This window comes from Schistocerca cancellata, chromosome 3, assembly GCF_023864275.1.
Source record: "Schistocerca cancellata isolate TAMUIC-IGC-003103 chromosome 3, iqSchCanc2.1, whole genome shotgun sequence".
Lineage (NCBI taxonomy): Eukaryota > Metazoa > Arthropoda > Insecta > Orthoptera > Acrididae > Schistocerca > Schistocerca cancellata.
Genome location: NC_064628.1, coordinates 566,087,378 through 566,105,082, shown reverse-complemented (window position 1 = coordinate 566,105,082; position 17,705 = coordinate 566,087,378). Strand labels below are relative to the sequence as shown.

Here is a 17,705-nt window from a genome sequence, read left to right as displayed (position 1 = left end):
CGAATATAGAAATTGAAACCATGCAGTCGAGGTGAGTTTTGACCTCAAGACCCTCCATGCAAAAGTTTAGTATCGTAACTACTCCACCACGGTGTTACTCAGTTTATTCTCCGACAATATCCTTTCACCTTGATTTTCAATGTCACTCCTGAATCTTTCTTTTCTTTCCATCATTGCTTCTTCTACGTATGGGTTGAACAGTAGAAGCGAAAGGCTACATTCCTGTCTTACATCTGTTTTAATATGGGCACCTTGTTCTTGATCGTCCACTCCTAGTATTTCCTCCTGGCTCTTGTACATACTGTACACTTGCCGCCTCTCCGTACAGGTTACCTTTGTTTTTCTCAGAATTTCGAAAATCTTGCACCATTTCACATTGTCTAACGCTTTTTCCGGGTCTACAAATTCTATGAACGAGTCTTGATTTTCCTTTAGTCTTGCTTCTATTATTAACTGCAACACCAAAACTGCTTCTCTAGTGTCTTTACCTTTCCTAAAGCCAAACTGACCGTCATCTAACACATCCTCAATTTTCTTTTCCAGTCTTCTGTATATTATTCTTATTAGCAACTTGGATGCATGAGCTGATAATCTGGTTATGCGATAACTCTCGCACTTGTCAGCTCTTGCAGTCTTCGGAATTGCGTGAATGATATTTCTCCGATAGCCAGGTGGTATGTCGCCAGGCTCATAATTCTGCACCGCAACTTCAATAGTCGTTTTATTGCTACTTCACCCAATGATTTTAAAAAGTCTAATTGAATGTTACTTACCCCTTTTGCCTTATTTGATCTTAAGTACTCCAAGGCTCACTTAAATTCTGATCCTAATACTGGATCCCCTATCTCTTCTAAATTGACTCCTTCTTCTACCACAAAGGACATATCTTCTCCCTCATAGAGGTCTTGAATGCACTCTTTCCACACAACCGCTCTCTCCTCTGCATTTAACAGTGGAATCCCCGTTGTACTCTTGATGTTACCACCCTTGCTTTTTAATTTACAGAAGGTTAATTTGGCTGAGTCAGTCCATCCGAGAATCATTTAGCTTTCGATTTCTTCACACTTATCATGCAGCCATTTCCTCCGCTCTTTCTATTTATTTCATTCCTCAGCGCCTTGTGTTTCTGTATTCCTGAATTTCCCTGAACATTTTTGTACTTCCTTCTGTTATCGATCGACAGCAGTATTTCTTCTGATACCTATGTTTTCTTCGTAGTTGGCTTCTTTATACCTATGTTCTTCTTTCCAGCTTCTGTGATTGCCCTTTTTAGACACGCCATTCCTCTCCAACTGTACTGCCTACTGAGCTATTTATTACTGCTGTACCTATAGTCTCAGAAAACTTCAAACGTATTTCTTCATTCGGTAGTACTTCCGTACTCCACTTCTTTGCGTGTTGAATCGTCCTAACTGATCTCTTAAATTCAGCCTACTCTTCATCACTGCTAAATTGTAATTTGAGTCCGTATCTGCTTCTCGGTATGCCTTGCAATTCAGTATCTGATTTCTGAATCTCTGTCTGACCATGATTTAATCCAACTGAAATCTTCCCGAATCACCCGGCCTTTGTGTACCCCTACCTCTTGTGATTCTTGAACAGAATATTCGCTGTTACTAGCTTAGTCAGTGGTAAACCATGGCCTAGGCCATAAATTCGTAGCTATCTGCAGCAGGGGTATAGTCCATACCACATACTCCTTTGTTGAGTAATATACTGCGACACGAGTATCTAGCATCACGGCGTTACATTAACAGAAATTGCTGTCTACGTCACAGGACTCCACTTGTCATTCCTTGTTGTTGGGCTTTTATTATTGCCCTAAAAACAAGCAGCAGAGATTTTTGTGTATACCAGCTGAGTACCCGGCGTTACCCAGGCGTGTACACATTTCCATTGCCTATTAATCCATCTCCTACTTCTGCCTCTCTCTGTCCACTAGCTCGTATCCCCTCTGTCGATCTGCTCTTACCCACTCTATCTCCTCCTCTTCTTTTCCTTGTCCCACTCCTCCTCCTCCTAGTTCTGTTTATATCTACTTCCCCCTCTCGCTGTCGGACCCCTCTATCCATCCTCTGTCAATCTCTCCTCTTTTTTTCCTATTTTCCCCCCTTTCCCTCTGCCTATCTCTTCCTCTCCCTCGCTCTGTCCGTCTCCTCCTCTTTCCCTTCTGTGTCCTGTTCATTTACCCTCCCCATTTCTGTATTTTCTTCCCCCTCTGTGTCCATTTCCTCCTTCCTCCTCTCTATCGTTCCACCTTCTCCTGCCCCCTTCTCCTCCAGATTGTCATTAGAGACATTTTTACCATTGGCTTTTCCCATGTACGCACATGTCAAATATATTTCGCGTATTTCTGATTTCACACGTGTTATCACACATACTTCCCCGGTGTCTCATCCAGCCGTTTCATTATTCATGCAGTTCAAAATTTATGAGTCGTACCTGCTGAGCTATGTATCCTATATGTTTCTCTAAGTACAGTTAGCAGCGTATGTCGATACTGTATGCGAAATTTGTTGCGAATAGAGTTAGCAGTAAAGGAGTAATAAATTACAGTGCCATACGTGATGCCGCTGCTTTTCACGCATCTCAGTATTTGACGTGATGTCTCCTGAACTATGTGTCGCACACTGATATGTTTTGGCTGGTACATTCAGTAGAATCTATGAATACCGTTTGCAAAATGTGTCGTGCAGACAGTCAGCATTAAAGAAATCATAAAGTAAAACGTCATACTTCATGCGGCAGTTTTAATGCATCAACAGCGAAAATGTAGTATTAGATTAAATTTTTTCCTTTCATCATTTTATGGAAATAGTGAGGGAGAAAATACCTCGTAAAGATCTGAATTATGCGTAAAGTCTGTTGTAAGTCACTAAGTGCTCTCATCCTCAAATATTGAATTACTAAAATACGGTTATTCGCACATCGGGGTCAGCGCTGCTTTTCTGCCACCACCCGTTTGATCAGTAGGCGGTTCTTACCCCAACAGCGCTTCGCGATACTAAGTTTGGTTGAAACCTGTCCAGCGATTTAAGATAGACTGTGTAACATACATATATACATATATCTATTTTATAGTATGTATGAACGCTCCAGGGCGAAATATCCAGTGTTCCATTCTTTCAAATTCTCTAGTCATGTGCATCAGTACCAAATATAGACAGGAAAGTGAGACTACGCACATCAGTAGCCCAATGAGATAGTAACCAGCCACTTCCCTTGAGCTTGGCCACAGAACTAACATGACTTTGCTTCGTTTAGGAATCTACCATTGATGTGGTGGTATTATTGCAGACAATTTACAATAAGAAAAACGAAACTAATTGAAGGTTGAGCATGGTATTACCTTCCGAAGGGCAAAAACTTAAATTAATGGTATCGATGTCGTATGAATGCAATTACTGTTCACATTACTTCATTACGGCGAAAGAGTATTTTAATAAAATCAAAGTGCGACACGACCTTGTCCAAAACGTCAAGAAACAGTAACATACTACGTACTGTTGACGTTAAACATGGAGATTTTATGGATAAGAATGTAACATACCGATGGAACAGAGTATTAAAACAAACTCTGGATTCAGAAACAAAACAGAAGAAATAAAAAAATATGTGCAGTTGTGCTCTTTCATACGTTCTTCACCTACAGACCAACGGTAGGTCGTACATACTAACAAGATTGTTCATGCTTCTTTAACTTTTTCACTTTTCATAATAATATGATTAACATACCACAGATGAGTGTCACTTCCTGTGGCCTTGTATCTGTTCACAGACTTTCGTGTTATTTTTTTTTTATTTTTGTTTTTTTTTTTTTAGAGATGTAACTTGGTATTCTTGAAGCAGATGACTATGACTACTCATGCGAGGTTGTCAGGAGACATGTCACAGAGGTTAAATATTCGTCATGTTAGCCACTCAGTGAAAGGAGTAGCAAAAGGATGTGATAAGATGATGATTTTTCAGTAAAATTTGTAATGATTTCGAAAGTATCTACCATTTTAGAAAGCGAGCACTTCACATTACGTTTTACTTACGCCGTCATCAGGTATTTTGCAGGCTACATCACAAAACTCCTTCTGCCTTAAATGGACTACAGTTTATTACGCTTTAGTTTGTGTCTAGACATTAAAATAATGAAAAGGGTAGTCAACGGATAATAGTTGTTGAGTGGTCACTCAGGAAGCCTTTCCAGTAAACCCCCTCTCCTTACCATAATCGTAGCTGAGATAGTTAGCTCGCAAGGCGAAGTGGTAATTGTTCAGAGTATGTCTTCGAGACGACAAGAAAACGTCAAGCGAATTTAGCTGGATACATAAGTCCCACACAAGCTGATCACTGTTGCGACAGGAGAGTTCCAAACAATGTCTACCATGCTGTAAAGTCTTGACTACCCTAACGGCCCCAAGAATGCGTTTTCATAGCTGAAGTTAATCTACATCTACATCTACATCCATACTCCGCAAGCCACTAGACGGTGTGTGGCGGAGGGTACCCTAGGTACCTCTATCGGTTCTCCCTTCTATTCCAGTCTCGTATTGTTCGTGGAAGGAAGGATTGTCGGTATGCTTCTGTGTGGGCTCTAGTCTCTCTGATTTTATCCTCATGGTCTCTTCGCGAGATATACGTAGGAGGGAGCAATATAATGCTTGACTCTTCGGTGAAGGTATGTTCTCGAAACTTTAACAACAGCCCGTACCGAGCTACTGAGCTTCTCTCCTGCAGAGTCTTCCACTGGAGTTTATCTATCATCTCCGTAACGCTTTCGCGATTACTAAATGATCCTGTAACGGAGCGCGCTGCTCTCTGTTGGATCCTCTCTATCTCTTCTATCAACCCTATCTGGTACGGATCCCACACTGCTGAGCAGTATTCAAGCAGTGGGCGAACAAGCGTACTGTAACCTACTTCCTTTGTTTTCGGATTGCATTTCCTTTGGATTCTTCCAATGAATCTCAGTCTGGCATCTGCTTTACCGACGATCAACTTTATATGATCATTCCATTTTAAATCACTCCTAATGCGTACTCCCAGATAATTTATGGCATTAACTGCTTCCAGTTGCTGACCTGCTATTTTGTAGCTAAATGATAAAGGATCTATCTTTCTGTGTATTCGCAGCACATTACACTTGTCTACATTGAGATTCAGTTGCCATTCCCTGCACCATGCGTCAATTCGCTGCAGATCCTCCTGCATTTCAGTACAATTTTACATTGTTACAACCTCTCGATACACCACAGCATCATCTGCAAAAAGCCTCAGTGAACTTCCGATGTCATCCACAAGGTCATTTATGTATATTGTGAATAGCAAAGGTCCTATGACACTCCCCTGCGGCACACCTGAAATCACTCTTAATTTGGAAGACTTCTCTCCATTGAGAATGACATGCTGCGTTCTGTTATCTAGGAACTCTTCAATCCAATCACACAATTGGTCTGATAGTCCATATGCTCTTACGTTGTTCATTAAACGACTGTTGGGAACTGTATCGACCGCCTTGCGGAAGTCAAGAAACACGGCATCTACTTGTGAACCCGTGTCTATGGCCCTCTGAGTCTCGTGGACGAATAGCGCGAGCTGGGATTCACACGACCCTCTTTTTCGAAACCCATGCTGATTCCTACAGAGGAGATTTATAGTCTCCATAAAAGTCATTATACTCGATCATAATACGTGTTTCAAAATTCTACAACTGATCGACGTTAGAGATATAGGTCTATAGTTCTGCACATCTGTTCGACGTCCCTTCTTGAAGACGGGGATGACCTGTGCCCTTTTCCAATCCTTTGGAACGCTACGCTCTTCTAGAGACCTACGGTACACCGCTGCAAGAAGGGGGGCAAGTTCCTTCGCGTACTCTGTGTAAAATAGAACTGGTATCCCATCAGGTCAAGCGGCCTTTCCACTTTTGAGCGATTTTAATTGTTTCTCTATCGTCGTCTATTTCGGTATCTACCATTTTGTCATCTGTGCGACGATCTAGAGAAGGAACTACAGTGCAGTCTTCCTCTGTGAAACAGCTTTGGAAAGAGACATTTAGTATTTCGGCCTTTAGTCTGTCATCCTCTGTTTCAGTACCATTTTGCTCACAGAGTGTCTGGACATTTTGTTTTGATCCACCTACTGCTTTGACATAAAACCAAAATTTTTTATGATTTTCTGCCAAGTCAGTACATAGAACTTTACTTTCGAATTCATTGAACGCCTCTCGCATAGCCCTCCTCACACTACATTTCGCTTCGCGGAATTTTTGTTTGTGTGCAAGGCTTTGGCTATGTTCATGTTTGCTGTGAAGTTCCCTTTGCTTCCGCAGCAGTTTCGTAACTCGGTTGTTGTACCACGGTGGCTCTTTTCCATCTCTTACGATCTTGGTTGGCGCATACTCATCTAACGCATATTGTACGATGGTTTTGAACTTTGTCCACTGATCCTCAACACTATCTCTACTTGAGACAAAACTTTTGTGTTGAGCCGTCAGGTAATCTGTAATCTGCTTTTTGTCACTTTTGCTAAACAGGAAAATCTTCCTACCTTTTTTGATATTTCTATTTACGGCTGAAATCATCGATGGAGTAAACGCTTTATGATCGCTGATTCCCTGTTCTGCGTTAACTGTTTCAAATAGTTCGGGGCTGTTTGTCACCAGAAGGTCTAATATGTTATCTCCACGAGCCGGTTCTCTGTTTAACTGCTCTAGGTAGTTTTCAGATAAAGCACTTAAAAAAATTTCACTGGATTCTTTGTCCCTGCCACCCATTATGAACGTTTGAGTCTCCCAGTGTATATCCGGCAAATTAATATCTCCACCCAGAACTATAACATGGTGGGGAAATCAACTAGAAGTATTTTACAAATTATCCTTCAGGTGTTCAGCCACAACAGCGGCTGAGCCAGGGGGCCTATAGAGACATCCAGTTACCATGCCTGCTTTAACAGTGACCTTCACCCAAATTATTTCACATTTTGGATTTCCCTCAATTTCCTTCGATACTATTGCACTTCTTATTGCTATAAGCATGCCTCCCCCTTCACTGTCCAGCCTGTCTCTGCAGTATACATTCCAATCTGAGTTTAGGACTTCATTACTGTTTACGTCTGGTTTCAGCCAACTTTATGTCCCTAGTACTATATGGGCGTTGTGACCGTTTATTAATGAGAGCAGTTCTGGTACCTTTCTATAGACGCTCCTGCAGTTTACTATTAGCACATGTATTGTTATTCCCTGTTCTTCATCTGCAGACCATCTACGCCGAGTCACTGCGCTCTCCAAATTTCAGATACAAGCTGTTGCCAGCTGTCTAAATCAGTATAAAACTAACACCCCACCGAGAGCTACTGCTATTTATGTGACTCAGATCATGAATAATGCGTAGCTAGGGCAATGTATATAGATACTGACAACAATCTACACCATTCAGTAACTCAGGAACGCTGACAGACACTTTCAGAATAGGCTTCCAAAGATGTTAGCATTTTTACCTTATGAGAAAACCTGTTGTGGCTTTTTCCATTTTCCATTTTTCTTACGTTTTACTTATGCCGTCATTACGTATTTTGCAGCCTACATCACAAAAATACCTCTGCATTTATTTAATTCTTCTATAGTTTATTGCCCTTTAGTTTATGTCTTAGACCTTAAAAGAATGAAAAGGGTCGTCGACACAATAGTTGCTGTGTGGTCACTCATGAAGCCTTTCCAGTACATGTGAACCGCATCTGGTGCACGAGATTCACAATTTGCGGTACACTTTAAGACGAAATGAACAAGATAGTAATAAGATCAGCAGGTTTATCACACTGAGCGTGGTACTGTTTCCTCCCAATTTACTAGCTGTCAGCACCAAAGGGCGTTGTTAGTACAAAAATATCGAAATGTTCATATGGGAACTACTATCAAGATGTAATCGTTAAAATACCTCACTACGTTAGATGGCATTAAGTTTATGGCTAATCGTAATTTCATCCCATCTCATGATGATGTACTAAATGAATTGCGAACTTCTCTCGCCGTTGCCTGCCTCACTGATCTCGTAAAGCGTTACACTGCACGACAGTCGAACTTAATGGAGATATGCACAAAATGATTTATTGTTTATAGCGTCAAATAGTTTTAGCTGCAAGTTGCTTCTTACAGTGATTCCAAAATACAGATTATGTAAAATTTAGCAGAGCAAGTTGTCCCGTGCTAGTTTGAATTTTCGAATCTTATTATGCAGGAGTCCAGCTACAACGACACATACTTCTTGCCACTAGCGTAGTCAAGACTTCGCAGTGTTGTAGGGATTATTTGGCAACTCTGCTGTAATAAAAGTGATTTATGGCTGTGGGACTGATTTACCCTGCTAAATTCGGTTGACTTTCTCTTGCCATCTCGATGAAATATTCTGCATCTTTTCTACATAGGATATCGGACTGAGTAAGGTAATCTTTTTGCTTGCAAGAAGCTCGTTTCATGCAAAAGTGTTGCGACCTACCTTCCTCGGCTACAACAAAGGCAATGAAAGAGTGTTTACTGCACCAACGCCTTGTCTGCAGAGCTGAAAAGTCTTCACCTTCTAAAGCGGCCGCTGCTTTTTAAGAACAGTACCTATTTTGATGTAAAGCTGTATCTTATCACATCTTTTCGCTACTACCTTAGCTGAGCTGTTAACTACCACAAGTAAGTTGGGAATGTTAACGTACCATGTCATATGTCTTCTGGAAACCTCTGCGGATACCAGGTTACATCACCAACAAAAAGAGAGAAACTCTGAAGAGATTCGAAGCAACCGTCAGTAGCACGAATCTATGTTTCGTTTGTCATCCCATTATGAAACAAGATAGGAGAAGTTACAACAGCATGAACAAACTTATTAATTTGCATTCCTGTTGCATGTCTGGAGGAGAAAAATGTATGAAAGTGCACAACAGGACCGATGCTTATTTCTTCTCTTTTGTTTCTGCTTCAATTGACATACATTATTTTTTTCTTGTGAATCCACAATTTGGCTTATTAATACGAGGCATCCTTGTATTAGTCTATTATACATCACCATGTTTTATGGTATTCCTGATATTGTAGTTGTGTATGACACAAGACCGGATGCAGATATAGCCCGTTTGTTCCATAGCTCCATGCTTCTATCTTCCAATGAAAATAGATATAAGGAAATTCAGTAACAGGATGGAAGGAAACTCTTTTCATTGTGCCATCTAAACGATCGACTGACTTTTATTTCTGTTCCTTTTTAAACCTCAGCCTTCCTCTGTAAAGCAGTTCATTGTTAATATTACTATTAATGTTGTTATTTGTTCTCTTAAAATCAGCTTTCTTATCCTCATTTGGTACAATGCATACGACCAGTAAATATGGAAGAATGGAAAATTGGATGCTGCGACACGCGGAATACACACAGTTACCTTGCTTACTGGGCAGTAAGAAACTCAGAAAGAAAAGACGACGATGAGAGGCCAGTGACACTGACAGAACTCTGCGTCAATTTCTGTTGATTTAACACCGTGACGAGAGATAAATTCATGTCACGGTATATCGCTCACAATCGAATGTGTAATAAGGGCTCAACTACTGCTACATAGAGCTATGAATTTGTGGGCAGGACTATGGTTTATCAAAGGTTCGGTTACTGATTACAGTGTAACAACTGGAAACGGAACTCTGTATTTGATAACTTTGTTCTGCTGCTGTTCGAGTGAATTATGCCAATTGATAAATCAGGGTTTCTTCCAGCTATTATTTACACGGCACCGTAAACTGACATGGAAATTCAAGGCAATCGAGTGCATTTTTCACTTAGACATTCAATTTCGAAGACAGTTCGTAGTTATCCTGGCAGCCTCGATCCTATACCTCTTTGGAGCACACATAGTGGTTACTTTGCAAATGCCAAGCATACCATACGAAAAAGTAGTTGGAACAATTCGAGGTAAATATCAGTAACTTGGACTGTATTCTTCTTATCCTTTAGGGCACAAAGAAGAGGGGAGCATCAGGAAAGCAATGAACAGGCTAGTTACTATCCGTTGAGTAGATCGCAATGCGAATAACCTACAAAGGCAAAAAATTGCACACTGCCAACATCTATAGTTTACTTTGCTTATTAATACATAATTTTCAATTTCTTCCCTTCTGAATCCTCAAGTGGATGATTATTGTGTGGCATGGAATAATTAGTTCACTGTGTTCCTTCTTGCTTCCATCCCCACTAATGTATTTCTGCCTTTCGTGGCAATCATGAAGTTCTGTTTATAAGTAGTAGATTGCACATAGACAAAGTCGAGTTCGTAGTACAAAGTGATTGGTATCTTACAGTTGCGTGAGATGTGGTGGAACGTCAATTTACAGTTTTTTTTTTATTTCACTGGCATAAACTTTCGTTGCAAACAATCAAAATAAGTGATTTATTCGTTTGTATTTTGGGAAATTGCAATCATGATGGAAAATCATTTACCTCTACATTTAACAAGTCGTATGCTACGTAGGCGGAGACTAATAACACCAGCTTTACTGTACTCTCGCTGTAATTACACACCACTGACATTAAAGGCCCTCTTCAGGTAGGAAAGATTTAGAAAGGATGGGTATTCTAGATTAAATATAACGGTATGCCTTCAGTATAGATTGCCGGAAGGGTGACTTCAGAATGTATCAAGAGAGAACGCTGCAAATAAATCAAACGCGTTCGCCACTCACTATTGGGATCCCGCATACGTTACTTAACGTAGCGTACATACACTAAAGAGCAAAAGAAACTGGTACACCTATCTAATATCATGTACGGCTCTCTCGAGTATGCAGAAGTGCCGCAACACGAAGTGGCATGGACTCGATTAATGTCTGAAGTAGCACTGGAGAGAATTGACACCGTGAATTGTGCAGGATTGCCCATAAATCCGTAAGAGTCGTGGGGGTGCAGATCTCCTCTGCACAGTACGTTACAAAGTATCCCACATATATGCAATAATATTCACGTCTGGGGAGTTTGGTGGCAGGCTGAAGGGTTTAAACTCCGAAGAGTTTTCCTGGAGCCACTCTGTAGCAATTCTGGACGCTTGTGGTGTCGCATTGTCCTGCCGGAATTGCCCAGGTCCGTCCGAACGCACAATAGACATGAATGGATGAATGTGATCATACAGGATGCTTACCTATGTGTCACCTGTCGGGGTCGTATCTAGACGTATTAGGGGTCCCATATTACTCCAACTGCACACACCCCACACCATTACAGAGCCTCCACTAGCCTGAACAGTCCCCTCCTGACATACAAGTTCCATGGATTCATGAAATTGTCTTCATTCGCGTAGAGGAGGATCCGCTCTATGGAAATTGAAACGAGACTCGTCGACCAGGCAACACTTTTCCAGTCATCAACAGTCCAATGCCGGTGTTGACTGGCCCAGGTGAGGCGTAAAGCTTCGAGTCGTGCAGTTGTCAAGCGTACACGAGTGGGCCTTGTGCTCCGAAAGCCCATATGGATGATGTTTCCTTGAATGGTTCTCACGCTGACTCTTGTCGATGGCCCAACATTGAAATCTGCAGTAGTTTTCGGAATGGTTGCACTTCTGTCACGTTGAGTAATTCTCTTCAGTCGTCGTGTGTCCCGTTCTTGCAAGATATTCTTCCGGCCGCAGTGATGTCGTAGATTTGATGTTTTACCGTATTCCTGATATTCACGGTACACTCGTGAAATGTTCGTACGGGAAAATCCCAACTTCATCGTTACCTCGGAGATGCTGTGTCCCATAGCTCATGCACTGACTAAAACAGCACGTTGAAACTCACATCTTGATAACCTTCCATTGTAGCAGCAGTAACCGATCTAACAATGCACCAGACAGTTGTCTTATACAGGCGTTGCCGACCGAAGCACCATATTCTGTCTGTTTACTAATCTCTGTATTTGAATATGCATGCCTATACCAGTTTCAAAATGGTTCAAATGGCTCTGAGTACTATGGGACTTAACTTCTGAGGTCATCAGTCCCCTAGAACTTAGAACTACTTAAACCTAACTAACCTAAGGACATCACACACATCCATGCCCGAGGCAGGATTCGAACCTTTCGAACCTGCGACCGTAACGGTCGCGCGGTTCCAGACTGTAGCGCCTAGAACCGCTCGGCCTCTCCGGCCGGCCTATACCAGTTTATTTGGTGCTTCAGTGTATAGTACATAGGATACATATCTAATACAGCAGCTGGAACAAACGTCAAGACTTGCTCAACAAACTGCCTCAGCCTTTACTGTTGCCAGTTTGTGCAGGCATCTGGACTTATCGGTGTGTCAATGTTATTTGTCCTATGTTCCCATTGGAGCGAAATGTGTGGCGACCGGCAGCCGGTCTGGTTTTATGTCAATGTGTGTACATGATGTACAGACAGAACTAGTGATAAAAATCATGCTGTACATAGAAACGCAATTTATGTTTTAGTTGACAGCAATTTTTGAATATGACCAAATCGAACTGTCGCTTCCCTGAGGCTACTATCGGCCAGACCAAGTAAACGCCTTATAATACACCACACTCTGTCGCTCCATCTTTCCTTTCCCACCATACGTTGTCTGAAAGGCAAGGAAGGTCTTGTAAAATGTAGCGCTTTTTATGTTACCTGTGACTGTTTTATGAAGAAAAAAGCGAGTGTGTTATCTGCTATGACAACGTTAGAACTAACTGTATAGTGAGCAACAGAGTACCACAGTGAAAAGCGGCTTTTGCTTAAGAACGTTTCTATAACATGAATGAAAACTGCATAGAAGTTCAAAATATTCGAGAAAAGTCTCTCTAATCTAGAGCTCAGACAGAGACCAAAGACGACTAACCTCGCAGAACTACGCGAAGTAGTTCCAAACATGACACAGCTATTGAAATGTTAGGACTACGTGAAGAACTGGTCATATCTCTACAGGCTACAAATTTTAAGGCAGTGGGAATGCAACTTACTGCGGAAGTTCCATAGGGAGCACTTGCGAATCTTAGGACTGTGGAAGCACTTGACACCCTGTCGGAGAACTTAAGTATGAATGACCACAATATCCCACGTCCTAGAAAAATACCTATCAGATTGAATATACGGAACATAGGACTTTCCTGAAAAATCAAGAAAATCTAATGCAACTACGCCATCTTCAAGAGATGTTTAATACGTTCTCCAACACAAGTCGTCGATCTACGCGTTTGCAAGACTTCCTTGCTGTACAGAGAGCAGATTTTTAACCAGGAAAGGCCCGATGCACAGCTATAAGTACTGGAAGCCATTAAGACTGGTATATCTTCACGCAATGTTCCCTCTACTGAATGACAGATAATTAACGAACATAGCAGCGTTAAATAACTGCTCCAGGACTTTATTCGACAGATCCAGTTTACAAAACTGTTGATACTTCCGTGGCTATTTGTTGACCTATTGCCTGCTGGGTGTCGCCTCGTGATCTTCAGCCGCCCTTTGCTCAACGATTTTTCTGGCGTTTCGCCAGCACAAATGGCTGGCATTGACAGTGATTTACCGTCCCCCTACAATGGAGAAAAATCATTTTGGAAAAGTCGACCGAAGATCCCGACACGGAAGCCGATATGCATTACGTGAGATCCTGTATCGTCGCATCCTCTGACAAGTCTTTCAGCACTAAAACATGCCTGACATCAACTGTGGCATAGTCGAGACTCCCTCGTCTACTTCCCCTTCGTGGCCAAAGACACACGGCTGGGTAAATTAAAGTTATAGGTATCGCGATAGAATTTGTATCCCGAATTGCGGAGAGGAAAATTCTATCGGAAACTGAATGTAATATTTTTGGAGTCAAGTAAATATATTTTGTTAAGTGAGTCATATTTTCTTATCTCATTAAGATGCGATGCACAGTTTTTGTAAATCATTAACAATAATAATAATAAGAGGTTAATTTTGCGGTTGACTGAGATTGTACTAAATTTAATCTTAAGTCCTATTCGTAAGTGATCTGACAGCAACCAGACGTAATTTCTTTCGAGCTATATGATTTCTTTTTCAAAATTAAAAGAAATAAATTGTGTCCAAGTGACTCGACATATATTAGGCCATACTCTATTAATTTTAATATTTATGGCTTGTTTATATATAGCACTGCCTGCCTAACAAACATTTCCTCACTATAGGCATACGTGTGCAGAATGACTATTTTTCTAAGAAATTTAAGTCTAATTCACAATACACGAAATCAGTGAATAGGTTTGCTTTCTCCACAATAGTCATTATATAGGTTTGGCTGCCGACCGTTAAAATAAAAAGCAGATCGCCTCTAAAACCACTGTGTTCTTCCTTGCTGCCTGCCAGCGGTATGTCTTCCTCGCCTAGCTCAAACTATTGTACATACAGGGTATAAAAAACTGCGTGTGCAAAAGATAAAAACTAACATAGTTTTACTTGTCAAACGAGTTACATGTGTACCTTTTTCCTGTCGGATTCATGAAGGTTTCGACCCTGGAGATATTCAGAGGCGACGTTTAAACTGCCGCGCAATGATTATTGTTTTAAAAGTGGTAATGAAAATATCGTCCTTTCACAATAGGCATCTACGTGCTAATGATTATCTAATACGCTCATAACAATGAGGTTTTTCACGAACAGCAGCTGTATGTTCAGCCAAACAGCAACCAGCCCATATGAAGTCTCCAGTGTCTCGGACTCCAAACGCTTCATCTACCCCCACAAAATTAAATTCTTAAGACAGAGGTGGCTATGGTACTCGTCCACTTCTCCCAGTCCAACAACTCGGGAAAAAACATTGTCTTAATGTTCTCCAACATGAAGGGCAAAGTGTGATGAGGCCCCCTCATGCAGGAACCATAATGGTTGCATGACTGCTAGTGGAAAGAAGTTTTGTTAGTATGTCAGGGACAAAGACACGGTAATATCTTCCGTCGATGGTGTTAGTCTGAAGATGCTCTCTCTCAATACTAGCCCACACATTTATGATAAATCTCTGTTGAAAGTGGAACACATTAGTTTCTTTAAGAGTTTCCAACCGCCAGACATATTGTGGCTGTTGAATACCGTTCTGTTGTGAAGGCAGCCTTGTCAGTAAACGAAGCACACGTATTTGAGTCATGGAAGTTTACCATTTGGTGTATTACATTGTCAGAGGTCTTCGATGTGTTAAAATTCATTAGCTGATAGGTCTTGTATGTTCTGAAACTTCAGTGAGTGCATGCCTGTCTCGAGCAACCTTCTAAGTGTTGGCTTTTGAGATTTAGTTTTTTTTGCTATGGCTACAGTGCTGGTGCTGGAGCTGTTCTCAATTCATTTTGAGACAACTTCCTCAGACTGATAGTTTGCGTGGTGCGAGGTCCACTAGTTTCCCATAGTGCTGGATCATGTTTCATGAAGAAGCCCGTCAAGTCTTTCCAGTGTGACATTATTCAGTAGATTGTCCTTGGTGCTCTACTGTTGCATCGTGTCTTCCCACAAATCAGATGCATGTTAGAATAACTAGGTTAGAGTGTCATTGGCCTTGAATAACCTGTAAAAGTAGTAGGAACTCTAATGTAATTGTTTATCCAGGGATCTGGATAGTGTTAGCAGTAATGGAAACTTAACGTCGTTAGCAGTAAAGTATAACTATCTTAAAGAAAATCCAGTCTCAGCATGTAGCATAGGAAGCAGCCAAAATAACTGTTAACGTAGGCCAAAGTAAATTCCAGTGTCAAACCTATCAAAGACACGTGGCGGGCGAAAGGTGCTGCCGTGACAGTTGCATCAGAGAAGGAAAGTTCTTCCTTTTATCGCCTCTAATAGCTCTACGACATTGTATACATAGCTTTTTTACACCAGTTATGGAAACTTGTTCTCGAAAGTTGGGAGTGTGAATATACTGCCAGTGGAAAAAAGCCAATCTTAAGAGTCAGGGTCCAGGAGGAACCTTCTCACTGGTTGGCTGTAGTGGTAATGATGTCGCAGCATCGATTTAACAACATCACTTTATTACGGTTTCAAAACCGTCACAATTAACTGAGGCCATTTTCGGAACATGTGACACTGTAAATTGCGTTCATCCAACCAACTCTATAAGTTCAGCTTTGGATATGGAGTTTTTCAGGAATGCAACCACCCGCCGTAGGGCAAGGTACATGTAATACAGATCAGAGGAGGAAGACAGTAAAGTAAACTGATTATGTGAGCCTTAAAATCTCCTGGTATCAGCTACTTGGAATGAATTTGAGCCCTCATTAGCTGAACGAAGCGAAATCTTAGCGTGAACAAACATGGCCTCGTTATGCAGAAGAATAACTAACATTCACTTCCAGTTACTTACAGGGCTTGAGAGTCTACGTCATAACGAAATGCTGGAGTTCAACTTGTGAGTGGATTACTATGTATGTGTGGACATGACGTTCTGGTCAATCTGTGGAATTCATTGCCATCATTTTCCCGTATAGATATTGGTAATTTACAGTTACTAAGTGATTCAGTTGCTATAAATATTCATGATCACTAAAGCTAGTTGTCTGAAGTCAACGAACCGAACGAGGTGCGCAGTGGTTAGACACTGGACCCGCATTCGGGAGGACAACGGTTCAATCCCGCGTCCGGCCATCCTGATTTAGGTTTTCCGTGATTTCCCTAAATCGCTCCAGGCAAATTCCGGGATGGTTCTTTTGAAAGGGCACGGCCGACTTCCTTCCCCGTCCTTCCCTAATCCGATGAGACCGATGACCTCGCTGTCTGGTCTCCTTCCCCAAAAACAACCGAACTACTCTGAAGTCAACATATTCCTAGAGCACTGCTGGCTACGTTTAGCCAGTACTATCCAATTCTGATTCGTGTTCAAACAGCCCCTCGAATTATTGGCTTATTTCTGACAGCCCGGTTACTCAGTTCTGTTTGTAAGGAAGTAGAGCAAGATTCACATTTGAAGTAAACTCTATTTCTTTTCTCTACTTCTTATTTGTACTCGCAAGAGAATTTGTATTTATAGCTGATAAAATATTGTAAGCACTGTGTATTTTTATCTTATTCACTTTGCTCTAATTACTTGCTCTCTCAGGAAAGACCATCCCTGAAATTTAACAGTATTCGAATGTATGGAAAAGTGTGAGAGTAGTCCGTCCTGTGAGGGCGAGCAGATAGGAGGAGCCCTGTGAATTACCTATAGTTACTATTAACACTCTGTATGATAACTGATACCTCATCATCAGAATAACGGGCTGCCACGTGTATTGGTTTCCAGTCGTTCAAGTCACGAACATTAACGTCTGCTCCTTGGGCTATAAGGTACTTCACCACCTGCAACATAAAAACATAACATTATCGTGATGTAATGATGTGTCAATATGAGTCTAAGAGGACTGTTGTTAATATCTTCACGGTTTCACTCGTGGATCGTTGCACTTAGCGAAATGACTAACACAGGAAGAAATATTTTACAAAGGCACATGGAATAAAGAGACAGATACTACAGCAGCAAGGAACCATATTATGTAGAAAACCGGTAACAAATTCTTTATGAAACATACATAAACAATATCGATCGTCACCAAACGTGAGGATATTCCTATTATGTTTTGTCGTATATCATTAATACGTTCTTATAGTATATAATGTACGTATCAGTTCTCAGTCTCGTATATTTAACGTTTTCGTGTACTTCATGTTCAATAAAGTCTTAAACGTTTCTGTCTGTCCACAAGCAAATTAGTTTGGACACATTTACGTGATAGAACATG

At 41.2% G+C, this 17,705-nt stretch overlaps 1 protein-coding gene across 1 annotated transcript in view; it reads right to left on the bottom strand.

Moving 5' to 3' along the window:
• Window positions 1-17,705, bottom strand: part of LOC126176432 (ankyrin-3-like) — a 201,088-nt gene that overhangs the window by 10,638 nt on the left and 172,745 nt on the right. The window contains exon 7 of the mRNA XM_049923589.1: window positions 17,167-17,265. Within this exon, the coding sequence (XP_049779546.1) occupies window positions 17,167-17,265 (99 nt within the window). The remainder of the gene's footprint in view (window positions 1-17,166; window positions 17,266-17,705) is intronic.